The sequence below is a fragment of the Polypterus senegalus genome, chromosome 9 (assembly GCF_016835505.1).
Source record: "Polypterus senegalus isolate Bchr_013 chromosome 9, ASM1683550v1, whole genome shotgun sequence".
In the NCBI taxonomy this organism is placed as follows: Eukaryota; Metazoa; Chordata; class Cladistia; order Polypteriformes; family Polypteridae; genus Polypterus; species Polypterus senegalus.
Window position 1 is genome coordinate 70,493,738 of NC_053162.1, and position 23,285 is coordinate 70,517,022.

At 37.0% G+C, this 23,285-nt stretch overlaps 2 protein-coding genes across 3 annotated transcripts in view; one reads left to right on the forward strand and one right to left on the reverse strand.

The window, feature by feature from the left end:
• The window catches only part of lrrc29 (leucine rich repeat containing 29), a 102,250-nt gene extending 98,248 nt beyond the window's left edge, over positions 1 to 4,002 (forward strand). The window contains exon 6 of the mRNA XM_039763226.1: positions 3,512 to 4,002. Within this exon, the coding sequence (XP_039619160.1) occupies positions 3,512 to 3,727 (216 nt within the window). The 3' untranslated portion in view covers positions 3,728 to 4,002. The remainder of the gene's footprint in view (positions 1 to 3,511) is intronic.
• The window catches only part of elmo3 (engulfment and cell motility 3), a 161,218-nt gene that overhangs the window by 64,694 nt on the left and 73,239 nt on the right, over positions 1 to 23,285 (reverse strand). For both annotated transcript variants that reach the window (XR_005634896.1, XM_039763223.1), the window contains exons 6-7: positions 12,678 to 12,847; positions 5,348 to 5,447 (exon numbers count right to left, since the gene is read on the reverse strand). Coding sequence is in view for 1 of the 2 variants with exons in the window: in XM_039763223.1 (XP_039619157.1) it covers positions 5,348 to 5,447; positions 12,678 to 12,847 (270 nt within the window). In the remaining variant the exon portion in view is untranslated. The remainder of the gene's footprint in view (positions 1 to 5,347; positions 5,448 to 12,677; positions 12,848 to 23,285) is intronic.

Consider the following 23,285-nt stretch of genomic DNA (forward strand, 5'->3'; position numbering starts at 1 on the left):
CCATACAACCCCATCTGACACGGCTGTTTTCACATAAAGATGCGCTATAGCTCTGCAGTGTACCATGATGCATACTAACGCACCCCCCACCCCCAAAGGGTTCAGACACACAAATGCTGCCAAAGCTGCCTTCTTCGTATCTCACTGTCACTTGATTTTCTTTTTATTCAGTTTTATTGAGTGTTCCTGCCAGTCCCCGCATGTTGCTGTACGCTGTTTATTTTGTACTCCAGGACATGCAGGGGAGAGAATGGTAAAGAGCAGTAACTTCGGCGCTATATGCAATCATCACACACTCCCCATCTGCCCGTGTCGCTCAAACACAGGAACATATGTTGGTGTAAAAGTATAACAAAAGTGCACTTTTATCATTGCCTTTTCCTGTAAGAAGCAATGTACACACTTCTCTCTATGCTGTGGTTTCTATTACACACCTGAAAGAAAGAGACAATATATGTAAAAACATCATCGCACTAATGTAATATTATTTGAAAATGAACAGCGTCAGATCGGGTGTGAATTTATGCAGGAACTGGAAATTCTCTGATGTGGGATCAGTTCTGTATGGTTGTGGGCGTGGGTGTGAGTGGTGGACATAACTGGGAATTACTGTGAATGTGCGTGGTGTTTTGAGATAATGAATAGAGCTGCAAATTACAGGGAATTCTCAGATCTGATGCTGTTTGTTTTCAAATAATATTGCATGTACTGAACTATTTTAGAATAAAAACATACATTTGATTTCAGTCAGACTGTAAGAGCCAGTGTAAATGCATGATAATTGTAAAGGTTAGTCTTTTTTTTTTAATTCAGTTCCATTCTCTCAGTCGCGTTCATGATCCCCCCCACCCCATCTGACAATGCTGTTTTCACATAAAGACGCGCTATAACTCAAATGTGATTTATGTGGAGACGCGCTATACTCGAATGTTATTTATATAGGGAAGAAAGTACAATGTCAGGTATTCATTCAGTGTAATAGGAACCATAGCACAGAGAGATGTGTACACTGCAACAAGTACACATGTCGTGAATGTAGGAAGGGTGTGTGGGAATTGTTAATATTTGAATGTGATGATTTTATATAGCACGGATCTGAAATCAGCAGTTCTTAGCATTGCACCACGCAAGCTGTCGTATCAACCGCCTACTGTAACTTGCTTTATTTTTTCTTCACTTATAGTCTAGAATAAAAGTGCACTTGTTTTGTTAAACTTGTACACCAACATATGTTCCTGTGTTTGAGCGACACGGGCATACTCAAAAAAATAGACATGTAATGCCACGAAAAGTGCACGCAGGCACTTCAGTTCGCAAGCATTGGTACGAGAATGCAGTCACAAGTACGCTTTATGTGAAAACAGCATTCTCAGATGGGGGTTATAGGGAAGGATCCTGAACATAACTGAGAGAATGAAAAGTGAATAAAATAAGAAAACCTAACCTTTACAAGTATCATAAATTACATCGGCCTTTACACACTAAAATCAAATGCATGTTTTTATTCTAAAATAGTAAGAATAAGAGCAGTTTACTTCTCAAAACTGAATCGTGTGGGATTGAACTCATGACCTTTTGAATACTAGTCAGCGGCTGACACCATTACGCTACCGTGACAGCTGTAGTAAATGTCTGCCAATGTGGCATGCTAAGGCGGCTTTTTTCTGCAGTTATATTTTTGAATAAAAGCATGCTTGTTTTGTTATATTTGTACCTTTTGTGAAAGTGTTTGATATTTAGACTTCAGGCTTCATACATTATATAGTTTATGCTTACATTTTGTCATTTACTACTACAATATGGAAAAGGTTTCTGTTTTAAAAATGTGTTTACACTGATTACTGTACAAACGGAACACACGTGAAATGCGTGTATTCCAAATAATGATCTATTATTTCCACTCTAAAACTCCACTTCACTCCCAGATAATCCCATGAGCAGGGAGAAGTTTGTGCACGTTCTAAGTTGGTGGGGGGATGGAATAGCCAGCTACTTGCAGCTTTTCTTTTATCAGCACATTTAGATTAACAAAAGACACTGGCGGAGAGGTGAGAACAGTTTTAAGAAGCAATTTAAGGTGGGACGGACCTACGAGTTTTTTCGTAGGCTCTGGTAATTCTAGTGTTAACGAGCTAATCCAACCAATTTGGTGTTACAAGTAATCAGTATTGAGCAGTTACATGCTTTCAAATCAGCACAATTACAAGGGGACCCAAATTTTTGCACAGCCAGTTTTTCACATTTGATTTAATTTCATACAACTAAATACTGCTTCACTAAAAATCTTTATTTGGAAAACACCCCAGTACTCAGATGTTCCTAGGAACTGAAAGACATACCACTGCTATCTTTTTTGTTGAAAGTAAATTATTATGTAGACTGAGAGGGGTTCCCAAACTTTTTCATATGTCTGTATCTGTGCCCTGTGGAATTCAATTGTCCCTTCTGATTTCACGCAGGCACACTATGGTGTGATTATCACTGATCTCCTTGTGTTTACACATCTTTGCATTTTGTTTCTGTTTTGATTTAACGCATACCTCATGCAAAATGCCAGCCTATCCATCAGTAAACATTTACGAGCAGTTGCCTATTTCATCATACACAGTGATGAGTTTTAAGGTTGCAGGTGTATTACTGTTGCTCTACTGGGCTGCTCTATGATTGAGGGTGGACATTAAACTTTGCTAAAATGGTTTCGAAAATGCAACTTTGTTAATTGTTAATTGAGTCATTTTGGCGTGCACACAATATGTTCTGTTACCAATAAATTCTTCAATGGGAGCTCATCAACAAAGAAATATGGGAAATGATTTAATAAAAATAATAATAGTAATAATTATAATTAATGATTCATTACTGGACACCCAAGAACTCTGTACAAAGAAATTTTAAAATAAATGAACCAATCCACTTTTATGCCATATGTGCAGCATTGCTCTTAAACCTTTCTGGGGAAAAATAAATTTTATGGGAAAGACATTGTTGTGGAACTCAAATTTAACCTCTGTCACATGAGTGATTAAAACTGTGTGAATGAAATAGTCTAAAAAGTTCTATGAAAAAAATCCCTTGTCTGTCATGACCACCCCTTTAAATTAGGTGAGGATCCCATATTTCAAAAGGGAAACAAATGTTATTGCTAATAATGTGCACTTTTCAGATTTTTATGCACTTTGAGGTGGGCCTGGGTCAGATGTGACAAAATTTAAAAGGGAAACAATGAATAAACATTACTTGTTTTTAAAGACATTCATTTGTGTTGATTTAAAATTTGTCATTACCTGCTGCTCACTGACCACTGAAAATGTCTGGCCCAGCTAAATTTCTTAGTTTGTAAATGTGGCCCAATTGAATTTGTAGTTGAATAGCTCTGCCCTACTCCATGCTTTCGACAAATGAGACAGGTTTTCTAAATGAGGTGTGCTATACCAAACAGAAAGCAAATGAGTAAAGTTACTGTATCTAGGCTTTATGAAAATCTTAAGCAAACCATCACCATGTCTTTCAGGTCAGCAGAGACAGCAGCCCTAACTTTCGACAGCTGAACATCCACAGCAGCAGATTTCTACATGACGGATCACAGGTCACTACATTAGAAACGACGGGGCACCCATGGAGGATGTGTTGCAGACAAGCATGCTCTATGCCAGGCATATTGCAAGCAACCTTACTGCCTATACAGTATGCAGAACTACTGAGAAGACTGGTTGTTTGCATTGATTAATCGCATGACCACATCAGTCACAGGTTTGTGTTTTGGCAAATCCAAAAATCATTGCTTCTCTTTAAGCATGTGGCTAGCTGTACTGCAACAGTTGAAACAGTTTGCAACACACCTCATTCAGCCAAGCAAGAGGGCATTTGTTTGAATTTTCAGAGCATCTGCGATACCAAAGTTAGCGTGTGCACAAAGCAGCCGGCGTGAAGTAGCACCATAAGCTATACCGCATGCATGAATCAGATTAGCGGAGTTGCCAGTCACGAGGGCTGGTTCTTTTTTTAAGTTCCACTTATCCAATGCCGCTGTCAACAAGTATCACGACTAGATCCTTGTTTTAAAATGCACAATTTCGATTAACGTGACTGCTATAGGTGAGCAACTGAATAAATGTGTAACTTGTAGAATTACAGAAAGACAAAAGTCGTCCCACAGTATCTATAACTTTGATATAGATTTACAGTTTAGTTGAAGGGTGTCTACATGGAGATTCAGAACACACAAATAGGTTATTGAATTACATGTATTATTATTATTATTTTAGAATATTTGATTATTTTATAACAATATCATTAACAAGATAAGATAGATATTTTTTAAAGTAGATGCCATTGTATTACATTAAATAATAATAAACAATAATATGTGTGAATTCTGATGTGGCGATACATATGTTAATTAAATTATGTTGAATTTTGAATGAGTGTAGTGCTATGAAATAGTTTTTTCTTTTTCTTTTGTAGAGAGCAATGATATTTTGTTTCACATCTTCCAAATATTGATGTTAACAGATCATTACTAATCAAGAACTTCTTCTTAAATGTCATTCCAAGCTTAACAACAACAAAACATTTATTTATATAGCACATTTTCATACAAACAGTAGCTCAAAGTGCTTTACATATTAAAGAATAGAAAAATGAAAGCCACAATTATAAAACAAAATAAATCAACATTAATTAACATCGAATAATAGTAAGGTTCAATGGCAAGGGGGGACAGAAAAAACAAAAAAACTCCAGACGGCTGGAGAAAAAATAAAAATAAAATCTGTAGGGATTTTCATTCATTCCAAGCTTATGCAATGGTTATGAAGTTATTATGCAGACACCCTTCAAATAAAGTGTTACTGAAATTTGTCATATTTTATTATGTTCTCTATGCATGGTTATGTAATCTCTAAAAAAGCCACCACTTCGGATATATCAGTGCACGCTAATTTGTTCAAGATAAAATTTATATTGAATTAGGGTATTTTGTATCAGAACTGAATCAATTTGGGACAGATGTGCCAATACCCATTACTACTTTCCAATGAAATTTCTACCAGGAATCTAAACAGTCTCATGACCTTATATTGTAGAAAAGGTTGATGAAGGTATTCTACATTCAAAGCATTTCACTTTTCAAGAGTGTGGCATCTTCTGACATCCAATGTATTTGTTTTACAGAGTAGTAGAATGTATGTAGTTCTTTTTGGATAAAAGCGGTTTCAAAAAGAGGAATATATAAAATACAGTTAACTGGCTTGCACATGGTTACCAGAGCAATGCACACAGTCACTATTCATAGAATATCATCACATTAGCTGTCACTGCATGTACACATAACCAGGAAATACTGAACCTTTTTAATGAAGATGAAAGACAGATTCTCCCAGGAAACAATTCCATGATCCATTAATTCCATGAAGGCTTTCAGTGCGTGTGCAATAATTTCAGAAGGGCTACAAGCAAAGAAAAAAAAATACAAAATCACTGCTTTTAGTTTATTTTTGTTTATTCACATCTACTTGGAATTTAATGACCATTTGCCATTTGTGTTTCTAAGACTTCTCCTACATTATTTTTGATACCTTATCACAAGAGCTACTGATCCAGTAACTATGTGAATGCGGAAGAGTAAATGTCAAACACTATCAAAGATCCACCAATAGTCAGAGATTATAGTACTTTACAAAAATGTCAATATTCAGATATTTTAATACTTAAAACATCCAGTCACAGGAATTGATGTCTGAGCCAGTGAGCCAAAATGGACCATTGTTTTCTAAGGTGTCAACATCATATTGCCTCATATGAGGGGATGAAGATAAATGCAACTTTCTAAGGAAACATTCTGCACAAAATAAACAATGATTGAACTTATAAAAACATCTTGTGACTCAAAGCAGCTTGCCAAGTACCACGAAAAGACAAGTAAACAGAACTACTGTACATGTCTAAAAGGACAATGAACAATATTTAAAAAAGAAAGTAAGGGTAAAAGGTGCCCCCTAGATTTTATTTATTAGTTCTAACATTTACACACTGTAAATCTTACTGTGATTTCTCAATCCAAAATTTCAATAACACCTATATTATGAAATCTGTTGATACTGATATATCCTTATTATATTGTCACTGGTGTTATAACATACCAGAATAAAAACAATTGCTTAGAATATCAGTGATTTCCTTTCCTTTTTGACAGGGATACAAAGTATAACACAGAATATTTACAAATCCATTTAATACAGTTCTGTTCATGGGAGGCTGGGGCCTATCCCAGGGGCATTGGGAATAAGGTGGGAAGCAACCAAAGACAGGGTACTACACCCACAATCTTAGGGACTGGTTTAGAATATCAACTACCCTAACATGCACTTCACTGGGATATAAGAGGAAAATGGGAGTGGCCAGTTGACAAAAAATGTGGACATGGAGAGATTGTGAAAATGCACAGAGCCTGCAGATTAGGTGTGGAGTTTGAACCCAGGATGCTGGATCCATTAAGTAATACAGTTACATTTTTATTTGTGCAGAGGGTTTAATAACACACCCATTTAATGACACTAGCCTGCTAGTTTTCAACTCAAATTTATATATCCTCACTAAAATGTGTCTCTCGTATTTGATAACGATCCTTTCTTAAACCATTTATTATGTACATAGCCACCAACTTAATAAGTGAACCTGTCTAGATTGCATGAACCCATTAGTACTGTACTCATTTTCATTTGTAAGTTTCAGCCATATTTCTGTTACTTCTGTAACATCACACTTATGTGATTTTTTTAGTGGAAGAAATGCTATCACTTGTTAAACACCTATTTCTCTTTTTGCTATTAATTTGAAATATACATATATTTTTATTTACATTGTCAGTTTTTTGTTTTTAAAGATTTTTATTAATATTACTACAGATGCTTTAGATGTTTTTTTTTTTTAAACTCTAGCCTATCCTAAAATTCTCTAGTTTAAATAATTATCCACTAGCCTACACATACACCTTCCAAATACATCAGTGCACCTCTAGCTTAAATATATTTTTTCCTGGCAGTACAGGCAACATCTATTCCAAAACGCTCTGTTATTTCACTACTACTCTATCTCAAATGTGAGGCATGCATTAAACTTTCTGGTAACCTTAATTTTATCTGCCGTTGTGTGGGGGACGGAAAGAAATTCCAAGAATGTAATTTCATCACTTCTGCTTCAATCTTAGTATTTAGCCATTCAAATTAGTCTTGGAAAACCAGCAGCCATTTACCCTCTCTCTCTATCTCGGAGTGCCACACATTTCTAGCACCTACTCTATCATCTGACCTCTACTATCCTTGTGGAACATTGCACATTTCCACCTAGATTGAAACTCCGTTTCCATTAACAGTGTACCTAGTACACAGATGGGGTGTACTGCCCCCTCTAGTGGCCCCTGTGCACTTCACATCTACCAGTATGGCTCTTTCACTGTCATGAATGATTCTCATGGATTTCCCCAGATCTGTCCCAGGCTTGATTTGCTCTTGCGTTGGTTAGGCACTTCTTTACTGACATAGTGAGAGACACTGCCAGCAGGAAAGGTTTTGCACATTCTAGTGTGAGACACAGGAGATCCTAGGGGGCAGTACACTGTACATGTGTAAAGCATGCACCAGAATGACCACAGAAAGGAGCAGTAACATGAATGGGAGAAACGTATAGCCTGGATAAGGTCATGCAATGTTCTATGTGTGTGTGTGTCTGTGTCTCACAGTTTCACAGTGCTAATTAGTTTTAAATCAAATCGTGCAATCAAGAAGGAGGCATCCTAGAGGAACCCTCAAATACTATAATTCTGCAATTAATGAATTCTTCTCCTCAACTGCTATCGTAATAACCTATTTTATGAACAGAAAGATCAGCATCAGAGCAGTAAATAATTACTGATGTTATAGAATATTTTGGGTAACTTAATTCCTAAGGCACAAAACCTACTGACACTTAGGTCCAAATTTTTTTAACTTCAAAAAGCACTTAACACTGATCATTGATTGGCATTGCAAACTTTAATGATAATATGCAGGATGGCAACAATGTTAGCTTTTTCAAAGACACATGACTATGAACTAATAAAAAAATGTAATGTAGTCAGTTTATCTGACTGATTGTCTCATGTGCAACACCCCCAGTCTGCTCAAGCGACCGACAACACTACACAATATCCCTGCGTTTCTAAATGAGTGCTTGATTCACAAAGGGGGAAATCTGGCCACTCTTCACATGCTATTTGTGGGTTACGAAGGAACCTGAAACTGTAAAACCTGGCCCGGAGGCTATACACTGCTCTACAATAAATGCAGTAATCCAGCAAGATAATGAAATTGCTATCCTAAAGTGGTTGAGAGGAAGAAAAAAAAAAAAAAAGCAACTGTTGTCAGTTCCAAGTAACCTTTGCTGTGTAGCAGAACTACACATAATCTGTCTGCATTAAAACTATTATTTTACTATATTATGTTTTATATGTGTATCACATCTTTATGACTATTACTTGTTATTAATTGTTTAAGACAATCAGTAAATTAGACAAAGGACCAAACAAGAGGTTTCTGTAGCCAACACAATACCGTGAGTTTGGGCATAAATACAGGAAGCTCATAAAGTTGGTTTCTGGTTGTGTGTGATTTATAAAGTTTTCATAAAATAAATTAGGGATCAGAGAACATGAATGTCTGAAAGCAACTTTAACAACAGTTGAAAAGAAGAGCAGCTGCTACACCTTCAACTTTCTAATTCTATTGAGATTCTCTGTAGACTGTGGCCTGTCAATAAAAAATGAATATATCCTGGCATAGAATCAGAGTGGTAAGCTGTACAATTTTTGTCCTTTTGGACCCTGTTATTACCTCAATCAACATATTTTCCTGATTATGCCATTGCTGATATTTCATATTACATGAAAGACCGACAACAGACCTTTAATGGAATTGTACAAGTTGTTTTTATAATAGTATAAATATTTTTGTTTATAAACTATGTTGTTATGGTGGGGCAGAATTTGGTTTTAGCAAATGAAGACAGTAAATAAGTCAAAAACTACAAGGTTGGGACATAACAAAAAAGTCCTGATCTCAGTAATTTCTAATGTGTTACATTTGGGGACACAAAACATTGCAGCTGAATAAACCTAGTTCAAAATTAAGAATTTTTGGGGGCTGATATGGAATTACAGTGATGCAGCAACAACACAAGGAGACTGATAAAATACAAAGCCCTATAAAATCTCTTTTTAAAATATGATGAAACATTCTAGACATCTTCTGATAGAAACAATGCTAAATAACATCAAATACTAACAAATGTGCCACATGAGGAAAATCACACTTTTTTACATTTAAATATAAAGCATGACTCCACAAACCTTTCGTGCAATATGTCAACCATTATCACTGGAAGTAACAAGGTTGTTTCTACCCATAATTCTTTTTATGTCTTATTTAGTGAAGGAACTTTTACTCTGGCAAAGGTAATATACTTTTGAGTTTTTAATCTCTTGAATTTGCAAACTATCCTTGAAATCAGCATCTTGGCTAAAGTATATTGGCCAGGGAGGAACCTCTGGCCATTGTCTCCACATGTGTAGTAGATTGAACATTAACCTGGCAATTATTTGTAGAACATTTCCTGTGCAATGAAAACTCAACCATAGTCCACACAGACAATAATGTAATCTAAATCTGAATGAACACAGTATTGTCTGCTGTTGAAGTTTTCCGACTGTATATTTCCATTTTGCTTTGAAATGCTTTGTATCTGCATTGTTATTACAACAGATTTTAAGAACATCCAAGATTTAAAAACTGGTCAAGTATCTGTGCTGAAATAAGTGTGACTGCCTTTTGTCAAAATGATTAAATGTTATGCATGCTACAGCTTGTGGACCATGGTAATCAAGTTACAACAATAATGTATGACTAAAAATAAGGCATGTGCAACACATACTCATTAACAAAATAAAAAGTAAAATACTAAGTGGAAGTAGTTTGAATAGTTCTTAGATATGTACAGCAGAATAAAACCATGTTAACTTAAAAAGCTGTGTTTTTATCCTTTCAGAAAGGCAGACATACAAGACTAAACAGGAAATGTCTCTCATATTGTATTCATGCCAATATTACTGTCATACTTTTTAGCATACTTTCATTATGGATAACTGGTGGATTGTATGGAGACTGCACTGCTATATGCTACTGTGCAAGTCTTTCATGATCTTATTCATAAAATGGAAAAGGAGTACAATTAAAGAATTGAACCATAAATGATCTTGAGCTATATAAGAACAAAAATACACCCCAACTTGGACCCTTCCCACCACACCTGAGACAAGAAACCATATAGGATTACAAATAAAAAGTTGACAGATAAACTTGACATACATACCTCATGCAGCTAAAGGTGTATTAAATTTCCAACATGATAATCAAGAAACGGGAGATTAGCTGGCTTTGTATACACTAATCTAAATAAATAAGCAAGCATGAAACTTACTAAAGAACTTACTAAAAAAAATCCACTAGTTAAATCAGGGACACTGTGTGCAAGGCAACTAGTGTTCATGCTATGACGAAGGAAGGATTACAAAAATCATATTTAAAAGGCAACATTTACACAGGTATTTTATTGATAGTTGTGTTAGGCTATTAAGAAAGAAAGGAAACAAAGAAATTAACTAAAAGACACTTTTCTAGGAAACAGTAGGGAGTAAGAGAAGGTCAAGTAAAAATAAAGACAAGTTCAGCAGATGGCCCAAATTAAATAATTAGCAGCAGGAAGGAGCATGAGGGTATTTTTTAAAACAGCAAATAATGGACCTCTCTAAGCCCCTGTAGGTATTACAAAGTTACTGTAAATCCTTTAAACTCACATCTAATTTTTAACAGTCACCCAAACATATTTTAGGTCAATACAATGCAAGTTCCCAAGAGGCAAAAATGCCACAGGATTGCAGGTCACTGAACTTGAAAAATAGGCAGCTAGCCTCCAAAGTGGTGATAAATGGAGACTCCAGACTAAAAAGGTAGAAACAGGTAGGTTATGGTCATATGTAAGTGCTAGGTAAGAGGTATACTCTATCCAGAGGCAGTGTCTCACTGCTTCCAGGATCTTGCAGAGCAGCACTGTCATTCTTATATCACTGAGGTGGTAGGATAAGAGATCCCCATGTGTCACCTCTAAACCAGTGTCATAGAAAAAGCAATGACAATAGAAGACAAAATCACTAGCAGGATTGATACTTGGATTTGCTTCTGGGACAGAGGGTCTTATATTGTATATTGCCCCCCTGATGCACAGGTGGGAGACCTCCTGCAAGAGAAGTATATGCTCCTGTCCTGAGCAAGCATAGATTCAGTTGACACTGTTTATGTTGGAACAAACGACAATCATAAGGGCAGGCTACAAGTTCTGCAATCCAAAATAAATGCTCGGTTCCTAGCTGATGAGTAGAACTGACAAGGTGGTGTTCTTAGAAGTTCTATCTGCTCTAAATGCCTGTCTTGGTAAAACTGAGATGAGAAGGTTCAAGCTGATGAAGTGGCATAGGTTTATCGGGCATTGGGGCTCCTTCTGGAACAGATAAGACCTGTTCTACTGTGACAGATAACATTTGAAACAGAGGTGCACCGACATATTGGGGACGTATATGAGTAGGTTAGTTGAGGATTTCGAAGGGACTACATTAGCAGAGAGTTTAGGTCAGGCCAGGTTTACAACTTCACATAAAGGAATAAACAGTAGTATTAATGCAAATATACATGAAAACTGTCAAATTAAATGGCCCACAATTAATAAGCCAAAATAAAATGAGTAATACATTAAAAACTGCTTATCTTAATGGTAGAGATATTAGGAATAAACCAAGTGAGCTGGAAATGTATGAATTAATTGGGCTAACCTTTCAAACAACAGATCGCAAGAAGCGGAGTGTTTGAACAGAATCAGTGACTTTTTTCTTTTTTTTTTTTTAATATCCAAGAATGTTACTGCGCTAACAAGAAGGGAAATCCCTACAGAAAGACATTAACTTTAAAGCACTAATACCTGTGCACAAATTGAAAAATTACATTTCTAAATTTTGAGCCTGATGTTTCCCTTTCTGACAAAATACTGTATATAAATGACAAATATAAGCTTATATGAAAATAAAAAAGGAGTCTACCCACCATTTAGAATATAATATGTAAAGAAACAATATGACAATTCTGGTGGCCAGATATGTTCCAAATACAAAAGAATATAGCAAGAACATGAACATGATTTCATCTTTTCAAAAACTAAGTCAGGTATTTGGACACATCTGAAAACTGGAGTGAGATTTAAAACATTGATTTAAAGTATTGTACAGGGTCAAAGACTACTATGTTCCGCCATGCAAGGGACACCTGTAACAAACTGAACATTTGGAAAATTATTTTTACATTATACTTTTTCTTTTCAATTTTGAGGAAACTGGGCTTTTCATTAGTGGATATATGACTCAAGTCCTATGACTTTGTAATAATCAAGACAATAAATTCAAAGAATCTAATGGAATGTGTTTTTCATCAGGCAAAGACAAAGAAAACCACCATAATATAAACTACTACAATGAAACAACACATTTTTCTCATGTTGATTAGATACTGCCATATATGGAAAACAGAAAATAGTATACTTACTCATTGCCATTCTCCACAATGAAGACAAGCTGGTTATGTCCATCGCGGTTGATGAACTCCTGGGCAAATGTTACATCAGTGGAGACGCAGGCCAGTTGTTTTAGTGAGTCACATTTAATACCATTGTTGGTGTTTTGGATGCCAGCAAACAGCTGGTCTGCATAACGACCCTAAAAGGCAAAGGGCAAAGAGCATATTTATATTGTTAACATACATTTGTAATACTGCAAAAATCTGCAAGTGAAAGCAAAAAACTAATGCCCAAGGGGCAAAAGCAGTCCATCCTAGGTCATAGTTGTACACATTGACAGCTCGCTAAATTTGATTAAGATTTCAGGATCCTCCTTCTTGCATATAAAGCCTTAAGCGGTCAGGGGCTTGCTTTCTTATTTGAGCTTTAATTACTTACAAACTGCAGCATGCATTAAGGTCTAAAGGTGCCAACCAACTAAAGATTCCAAGACGAGGACAAGCCTTTAGTAATCAGGCTTCAAATCTGTGCAAAAATCAGCCTGCTTACTGTATATAAACCCCTCTGTCTCAGCTTTTTAATCTAAACTGAAGACTCGTTAATTTAGAATAGCATACCTTGACTAGAGCTGTGCATTTTTGATCTCTGTTTGTTATTCATTTGTACAAATACCATATATTATTACAACAATAATGAACCTTTAATAAATGTTTTTCTATTCTGTTTCACTACTTGGTATCCTGTTGTGGCACTGGGTACCATTTTTCTGCTATAAGCTGTTTTTCTACCCATGAAAAAGACATCTGAGATACTGGGAGCCTTGGAATCAACAGATAGAAGAACTTTGTTACCATATGAGATGGCCCAACACTCTTGACTCTACTACAGAATGCCCAGGAGGGGAATAGGCAGCTAGTTGGCCTAGGTCTCCAGGACTGTGTCTGTCCTAGTCTTTGACTTTCTGTTATAATTGACAGTGGACCTGCTAAAGATTTTATCCCCAAGGGATGATGATGAGTGGAGTTTTTCTTATATTCTTCATATGGTCATCAAAATAAACAAGCCATATATTTAATAATTTCATAGTATTTTTCTTCAGAAAGGTGACAAAAACAATTTAAAGTCTGAAACACAACAATTTGTATTTTAGCTACTGATACTTCTCTTACATTTTTGGTTATGTGCTTTTTGGAAGTATTCACTTAAAACAATGCTTTGTAAAGCAAGGATAGTTTTTTTAATCTAGTAATCTATACTAATAAAAGGCAAAGCCCTCACTGACTGACTGACTGACTCACTCATAATTCTCCAACTTCCCGTGTTGATGGAAGGCTGAAATTTGGCAGGCTCATTCCTTACAGCTTATTTACAAAAGTTAGGCAGGTTTCATTTCAAAATTCTACACGTAACAGTCATAACTGGAACCTACTTTCGACCATATATACGGCCATAGCCTGCAGCTCAGTCGCCGTGTGAGGCGGAATTACGTCCCGCATCATCACGCCTCCCACGTAATTGAGTGCCTGCCCATATAAGGAAAATATTGGCGGGTGCTTATGCAAACAGAGATGAGATGGTCTACTGTTTGGCACAAACTCAGCAAAAGTGCGAGAGAAATTTTTAAGTGCCGGGTCTTAGCTAACATTAAATAAAGCCGTGGACATCGCAAGATCACACAAGAAAGTGGCTCACGTGAACTGACTGTGAACGCAGTACGTAGAGAACAAGGAAGAGCTCCAAAGAGCACTGAACAAAAAACGCATTACACAATTGAGAAGGCAGCAAAAGAATATGAAGCGAGTGATGCAAACAAGCATATTCATAAGTGCAGCTACTGTGGAAACAAAGCACGGTGTAAACTGTAAGTTTAAATTAAGTTTATAGACACGCTGCTGCTGGCGTTTGTCATGCCTACGATAATTACGATATTCGTGAGATACAAGTTTAATGAGAAGGCACAAGGTATAAACGAGACTTTGGATCACTTTGTAACGGAGTTAAAATTGCTGTAACGGAGTTAAACTTGCGGGTGAAGGACTGTGCTTATGCAAACGAATAGAAAGCAAATGTTACGTTATTTTTAAAATGTTTCCTTTTCTTTTTCATAACTTCTTTAACACACTTCTTCTCTGCCGCAAAGCGCGGGTATTTTGCTAGTACGGTATATTTCTAATAACACACATTCTTCAAGTTCTAGTTTTTAGAAAATAAGTCACTGATTTATTTACACACTATGACAAGTATTAATCATATGTAAAAACTGCTGTATTAACAAATAAACATACACATATACAGCACCATCTAATATATAAAGCACAGTTGATGTATGTGTGTGTGTATGTTTGTTTGTCCGCCATACAAATCTGCACCGGCTGTCCGATCGCCACCAAACTGGGCACTCTTTTCCGTCTGAGGACCATGGTCTCGGATTTGGAGGCGCTGAGTCCCATCCCAGCCGCTTCACACTCAGCTGCGAACCGATTCAGAGAGAGCTGAAGATCACGGCCTGACGAAGCAAACAGGACAACATCATCTGCAAAAAGCAGTGACCCAATCCTGAGTCCACCAAACCGGACCCCCTCAACACCCTGTCTGCGACTAGAAATTCTGTCCATAAAAGTTATGAACAGAATCGGTGACAAAGGGCAGCCCTGGCGGGGGTCCAACTCTCACTGGAAACAGGTTTGACTTACTGACAGCAAAAATTAAATAATAATTAAATTATAAAGTATTTTTAAACATGTAAGGGAATTAAATGTATTTTTATAATGTACTGTATAGCAGTGTGTGAATATTGTTTATTAAACTACAGTACATGTGAAATACATGCTATGATGTACAACAATATCAGTAACAATAATTCCACAGAAATCCCTTGACTGCAACAGTCTGAGAATAGTTAACTTCTTGATCTCTTTCTCTCAAATTAAAGTTATGGAATAGAATGTTTTAATGATGAGTTTTTAAATCACCACTAAGGTTTTATTCTTTTTGAAAAACACGCTGAACAAGGAGGCATTTCAAAACATGCTATAAAAACACTCTATTAAATACTCAATACCTTTTTAGTACTTTATAAACTACAGCAAAAAGTTTAACTATAAGGTGCATTACCCATAAGCTTTTTGGAACAACAAATGACACATGTACAGTATCATAGGGCAGTTAAATAAATAAATATAAACACAATGGAACCTTAAATATAATATTGATTTTTGTCTTGGCTAAAGTAGTTTTTTCTCAAAATAAACAAATGATTGCTGGTTCACAAACAAAAAATACACATTTGTAAATCTCTTTCTGCCTGAACACATGAATAGTCCCCCTGGTCACCAAATTTGTTTCAAATGGAGAAAATGCATTATTCCTTCTCCACCTTGCCCCATTTCTCAGCCTATCCATATGCAAATGCTGGGTGAGCAAAGATTCCTCAATTAGGACAACAGATGTTCTAAAATACAATGAATGGAGCTGGACTGATCACTGCATTCAGATTTTGTGCATACCGAGTGCTTTCAAAAAGATGCATTGTAAAACTAGGTATCTAGTTAAATCTTAATTTACTTCAGCAATATTGCTGGAAATTAATATAACCAAACACATGGCAATATTGTACACATTTCTTTCAACATTTAATTTATATATTATTATTTGGCTACACTTTAACATGGCTTTTCATTATTAATTTATTATGCATTTAGTCCTGGAATTGGCAGCCCTGAATCATTGGAAGCTTTTACAATGAGGCCAATAAAAGTACAAGCACAAAAGAAATATTATGTTAGGCACCTTGGTAGCAACTGAAATACTCTGTTTGAGCCATTTAAATCAGCACACAAAATTGATTGCACATTTTCAGAAAGTTTAGGTTCTATACAACATATTCTAAAGTATTGAAAGAACACGTAAACAGAACCAGATAATGAAAAACGAAGGGTGTAAGTACATGCAAACATTGAAAAAAATTCTATCCTTGACCTTTAAAAATGCACCAGGTTATCAATACTATGTTAAGTTACAATACTTTTAAAAGGCAATTTTGCCTGCTTAAGTGTTAGCTTTTACTCAGATTGCTTCACCATGCTTACACAAATGTATAGCCTAAAGGTAAAATTTGTCACTTATTGTACATGAATGGGCAAAAATACCACAGAAACACCTTGGATTAAGTATTAGTTTTAAGGCTGTGTAATGTAATGCCAAAATGTTTTAAAGTGTTGCAATCAGACATACAGCTGATCTTATGAGTAGGTATTCTAAGAATGTTTCCCTTCATACCATGCAAGTTCCAACAGGGTGTGCAGCAATTGATTGTGTGCTTTAATATCTAATTTATAGAAGGAAATTATAAGTATAAAGCAGACTGCAGCAAGAATTTTTTCGTCCTTAAATATGCTTAACGAAATGTAGGTTCATGGCCCCAGTGCTATGGGATAGGTTTTTGTGACTTCGAGATGATAATTTGGAACACAAGGTGACCCAGGGAACCGTCTCATTCCTTTCTCTTCATACCAGATTTTTAAGTATAAATGCAATTCATTCCATCTGCAGAAGTTCACATCTCAATATACGAGGTGTGGCAGAAAAGTAATGAGACTGATTCTTTATTTACCAAAGTTTTTATTTTTTTCAAACATCAATGTTATCCCCTTCAAAGTAGTTCCCTTGGGCAGCTACACACCAATGGAGACATTGTTCCCACTGTTGGTAGCAGCGCTGGAAGTCTTCAACCGGTATGGTCTTCAGCATGCCCGTTACATTCTTTTGGATGTTTTCTAAAGTCCTGAAATGACGTCCTTTGAGGACATTTTTCAGTTTAGGAAAAAGGAAAAAGTCACACGGACTGAGGTCAGGTGAATAAGGGGGCTGGGGAACCACAGGAATGACTTTTGAGGTCAAAAATTCTGTTATGGAGAGGGCAGTTTTTCGGCACCATTTTGGCACAGACCTTTCGCATGTGCAAATGTTCAGTCAAAGTTTGATGAACGGTAAATCTGTTCAAATTTAATTGTTCACTCAACATTCTTAATGTTAAACGACGGTCTGATCTCACAAGAGTGTTCACACGTTCGATGTTTTCATTGGTTTTCGTTGAAGTCCTCCCTGAACGGTGTTCATCTTCAACGTGTTTTCTGCCTTCCAAAAATGATTTGTGCCAGCGAAAAACTTGAGCTCAGGATAAAGAATGTTCCCCATAGGCCTGTTTTAACTTTTCAAACGTCACACTTGCCGTTTAATGGTACAACGTTGCTCCAAATTCCGCTGTTCCATTCTGTGTGACGCACAACCAAAAACACAACTTCGCTAACAGCAGTCACAAAAATCACGTAGTTAACGGAAGGAGTTGAAACTCGCACTGAGCTATGGGAGGGTACTGATACACGTGCTCTATCAAGGACAACAGCACAGCGTTGCCAGATCGCTTGCAGTGTTACCAGTCTCATTACTTTTGTGCCACACCTCGTATGAGGAGACAAAGGAGTTGGTGATGAAGTCATTAACAACAGTCACTATCAAGTTGGAGGAGATGGAGTTCTTTAAATATCTGAGGTCTGTATGAACAAGAGCCAAGAACAGGTATGCAAAAAAGACCTGCTGTACAAAATGGGCTAGAGAAGGCTCTTCTTTATGACGAGGCTCAGGTGTTTTGTTTATAATAAGCTGCTAAAAACACTCTACTAGTCCACAGTGGCCAATGTACTGTTCTAAACTGTAGTCTGCTAGGTGAGAAACATCATCCCGGAGGACCAAATACCTAAAAATAAACTGATTAGGAAGGCCAGCTATACTATGAAACTGATCCTGGAATCACTATAGATAGTGGCAGAAAACAGGTTGATCATAAAATCAGAGACCATCATAACTAAACATTCCTATCCTTTCCATGATGCAATATCCTGCAGCACCTTTAACCACCAAGTTTCTTCATTATAATGTGCTAAGACATACTAATGTGCAATCAGAATGTACAGTATAATGCCTCCTCTCATCATGCTTGTCAGCTATAGCAGACACGTCAACTTAAGAGAGAATACTTTGGATCATTAGACATTAAACACCACAGATTGCCTAATAAAAGGTGGATTGACTGCACATACAAATAAATTATTTACTGGCTCATAGCTTCTTGTTTGCACATATTTTCAATTATAACATTAATATACTTTGTTAATTTAAGAAAAAAGTTTTGATCATCATGATGCTGCTATGCATAAAACTGCTTCAGTATTTAATCATGAAAGTAAAAACAGTTTTCTTTCTTCTGGACTCATAAAAGGTACATAAGGAAGAAACTTAACATTTCTTCTGGGTCAAAAGTTTAAATTCATAGCCATAATTAGCTTTTTCATACTGCATGTATGAGGCAAGAGGTATGTGAGCTGAGTACAAACATTCAGCATCAGTAGTCCATATAGAACTATGCAGTCTTTTGTAAGCAGCACTTACATAAAATAGTGTTACTTTGCACAGTGTTGTTTTTTTCTGTCACATGCTAATTTTCCCAGTTGGCAGGGAATTGTCACCTTCACAGTCCCCAAAGTAGCAGCTCCAGTTTCATTTTGCCCGCAGTATGGAGCAGGCTTGTTTTAGCAAAGCAGAAGACTGTTTGTCATTAAAAGTAGTGTGAAAATATTGTCACTAGTGACATTTCTCAATAAACAAGCAAAACACTCAACGAGTCAAATAACCACAGACTCAGACAGTCTCTTCCTGGAAGTCAAAAGAGATATCCCTGCCCCTGCTCCTTTGGGAATATGACAACCACCCACACCAAGTGCTACTAACAATATACCTTGAACCAATCAAACAGTATAAAAATCAATAGTACTATAAAGAACAATAAATGAAAACATAATAAACCTGATGGTATCAAAAGTAGGAAATCTATTTGAAAAGAGACTGGATTCTCCATGATTGACAGGAGTTTGCTTAGCGCCAGTCGCTCTGCTGCAGCTTTATTCCTACAATAGAGCCTGCCTTCCTAACAAGTTTGTCCAGGCGTGAGACATCCTTCTTCTTTATGCTGCCTCCCCAGCACACCACCACGTAGAAGAGGGCACTTGACACAACCGTCTGGTAGAACATCTGCAGCATCTTATTGCAGATGTTGAAGGACGCCAACCTTCTAAGGAAGTATAGTCAGCTCTGACCTTTCTTACACAGAGCATCAGTATTGGCAGACCAGTCCAATTTGTCATCCAGCTGTACTCCCAGGTATTTATAGGTCTGTACCCTCTGCACACCGTCACCTCTGATGATCACGGGGTCCATGAGGAGCCTGGGCCTCCTAAAATCCACCACCAGTTCCTTGGTCTTGCTGGTGTTCAGGTGTAAGTGGTTTGAGTCACACCATTTAACAATGTCTTTGATTACAGTAGCTTTCTGTACTCCTCCTCCTGCCCACTCCTGATGCAGCCCAGGATAGCGGTGTCATCAGCGAACTTTTGCATGTGGCAGGACTCCGAATCGTATTGGAAGTCTGATGTACATAGGCTGAATAGGATCGGAGAAAGTACAGTCCCTTGCGGTGCTCCTGTGTTGCTGACCACAATGTCAGACCTGCAGTTCCCGAGACACACATACTGAGGTCTGTCTGTAAGATAGTCCACGATCCATGTCACCAGGTGTGAGTCTATTCCCATCTCAGTCACCTTGTCCCTAAGGAGCAGAGGTTGGATGGTGTTAAAGGCGCTAGAGAAGTCCAAAAACATAATTCTTATAGCACCACTGCCTCTGTCCAGGTGGGAGAGGGATCGGTGTAGCATATAGATGATGGTATCCTCCGCTCCCACCTTCTCCTAGTATGCGAACTGCAGAGGGTCGAGGGCATGGCAGACCTGTGGCCTCAGGTGGTGAAGCAGCAGCCACTCCATGGTCTTCATCACATGTGATGTCAGAGCAATAGGCCAGAAGTCATTCAGCTCACTAGGACGTGATACCTTTGGGACTGGGGTGATACAAGATGTTTTCCAAAGCCTCGGTACTCTCCCCTGTTCCAGGCTCAGGTTGAAGATGCGCTGTAGAGGACTCCCCAGTTCCAACGCACAGGCCTTCAGCAGTCGTGGCGATACTCCATCTAGACCCGCTGCTTTGCTGGCACGAAGTCTCCTCAGCTCTCTGCTCACCTGTGCTGCTGTAATTGTGGGTGGGGATGTCTCACCTATGCTGGTATCAGCAGAAGGATGGTTGGAGGATGCAGTACTCCGAGGTGAGAGTGAGTTAGGGTGGTCAAACCTGTTAAAGAAGTTGTTCATTTGGTTTGCTCTCTCCACGTCTCTCTCAATTGTGGCACCCTGCTTCGAGCTGCAGCCAGTGATGATCTTCATCCAAGGATCAAAGAAGGCACCGACGGTTTATAACGCCATTATCTTGCATTTTTAAGCATTTGGAAAAAAGCAGACAGAATGCAAGTGCCAGAAAAGACACTGCAACCTAAGACTTACAGAGTTTGGGAGCACCTTACTCTGAATGCAGAAAAATAGGGATGTGAGCTGTAAAATGTGTTGGACTGACACACGGCACGAGAGAACAATGGAGATATGTATACACATATGAATATCAAACATACTGTTATAGTCTTAATGGAGTAGGAAGACTCCTTTACGTCCCAGTAAGTTGAATGTTACTTCAGTAGTATGTGATACAAATACCTAACACAATGTTTTACTAGGCTAGGCATGACAACATTATTTTCAGTTTGAAGCAAGGAATAATAGCCCAGCCCTTTACAATGCAAATAAAACTTGCATATTTCATTACAGACACCTAAAAAAATGAGTCATTAACCACTAGCTAGTAAATGTTTAGATAATCCTAATCCCAATTTTTTTTTCTTTTGACGTGGTGTAATGTTAAGAGTGTGTGTGACTACAAAAAAATGGATGTGAAGTAATAGAAGTCCCTGTATGAGCGGAAAACCTTTTTTTTCAGTTGTCTAAGGAAAACACTCAAAAAGAGTGCAGCAGCATATCACTCATTCTGAGCCAAAAGATAGGACCAGGGTGGGAAAGCGAAAGTTACAAACTAGTTGGATATCTGATTTCATCTGGCTTTTGTATAATTTGGAGGAAGATGTGATAATGTGCAAGTACTGTTGCAGCAAGACTACTTTAGTCTACAAAACAGATTTTGTGGCAGGATCACACAGTTTCAAATGAGAAAATCTAACAGCACACTCCCAACAGTAAATTTCATTGAGCAGGCTAAAACAGTGTGTTGACTACAAGCATATGTGCCAAAGAATCTGTGATGGTAAAAGGTTTCCAGAAACAAAAAAAGCTGAATGATGATCCAAAAAGATACAAACTTTCAGTTAAATAAATAAAATCTGCACTGATCTGTACAAAACTTTTTCAAAACCTGGCAGGATCTAATCAATAACATTTTAGAATAAGCATTTAAATTGAGTAAGTGGGTTCCCTCCCCTCTTTTACTCCATTTATTTTTATTCATGTATTAATTTATCTATTCACTTTTCTTTACTAATCAACACTGAATGAGTCAGCTTTGAGTAATCTTTATAACATTGCCAAATACAGTACTACCACTGGTGATGTTTCCTGTAATAATATAGAGAACTGTGATGTCTTTTTACCTCAATCCACCATCGTAGATACTTTCCACAGTCCGTGGATTCAATTATTCATCAAGACATCTATTTTATTAATGTCGGATTAAACATGCACTTATGAAACACCACTAAATCTGGTCAACAAAACATGAGACATCAGAAGATAAGCTTCTCTTTTTTTGCAAGGCTCACAACATGTTACTTCTCATAGCTGACTTGCATGCACTGAACTTGCGGGAGGCATTCATTTGTTGTCAACTCTCACACAAAGTCCACCCCTGAAACTTAAAACAAAATCAAACTTTGTTTTCTCACAGGGTGAGACACAGGGCAGATTAGTTTGACTGAGTTGTTTTGTATGTGAGTCTACAAAAAGTCATGGGAGTGCACTGCAAATGAAATGAGCAAACAATACCTGAAAATGAAGACACATTAACCTCTGACATTAAGTAAAAACATCAGATAATATTCAACCTACAGCAAGAAGAAATTTGACACCTACCAGTAAGCATAGTAAGGGTTCAAGGAAACAAAAAAAGCAGTCAGTACAGTTCTCTTAACTGGACTTGATAACTGTCTTGGCTTGAAAAATGGACATATCTGTTAATTTTTAAGCTCTTTGTCCTTGCCTCACACCCTCTATTATAAAGCACCAGTGAGAACAAGATATGTTTTAAAATTTAAGAAAGTGCTTAACACATATAACCATGTTTATGAAGAAATAAATTCAGCTTCAAAAATACCAAACTAATCCTATACAGTGCATAAAATGATTTTTTTTTTTTTATAAACATGATAAAATTTTGCAGATATGGCTCAAAGAACTCTGAAAGGTCAGTGGGGCAAGCTCACGAAAGGACATGGATTATAAAGTGTATAAGGTATAAAGAAAAAGTGTTTGGAGAGTACAGAAAATGATCATATTAATAAACAGTTAACATAAATGAGGAACTAAAAACATCAACTGGGAAATTAAATAAATGAAGCAGATAAGCATTAAGCAACAAGGAAGTAACACAGAAAGAATCATAAAGTAAAGGAAAATTCTGCTGAAATTAAAACTGCT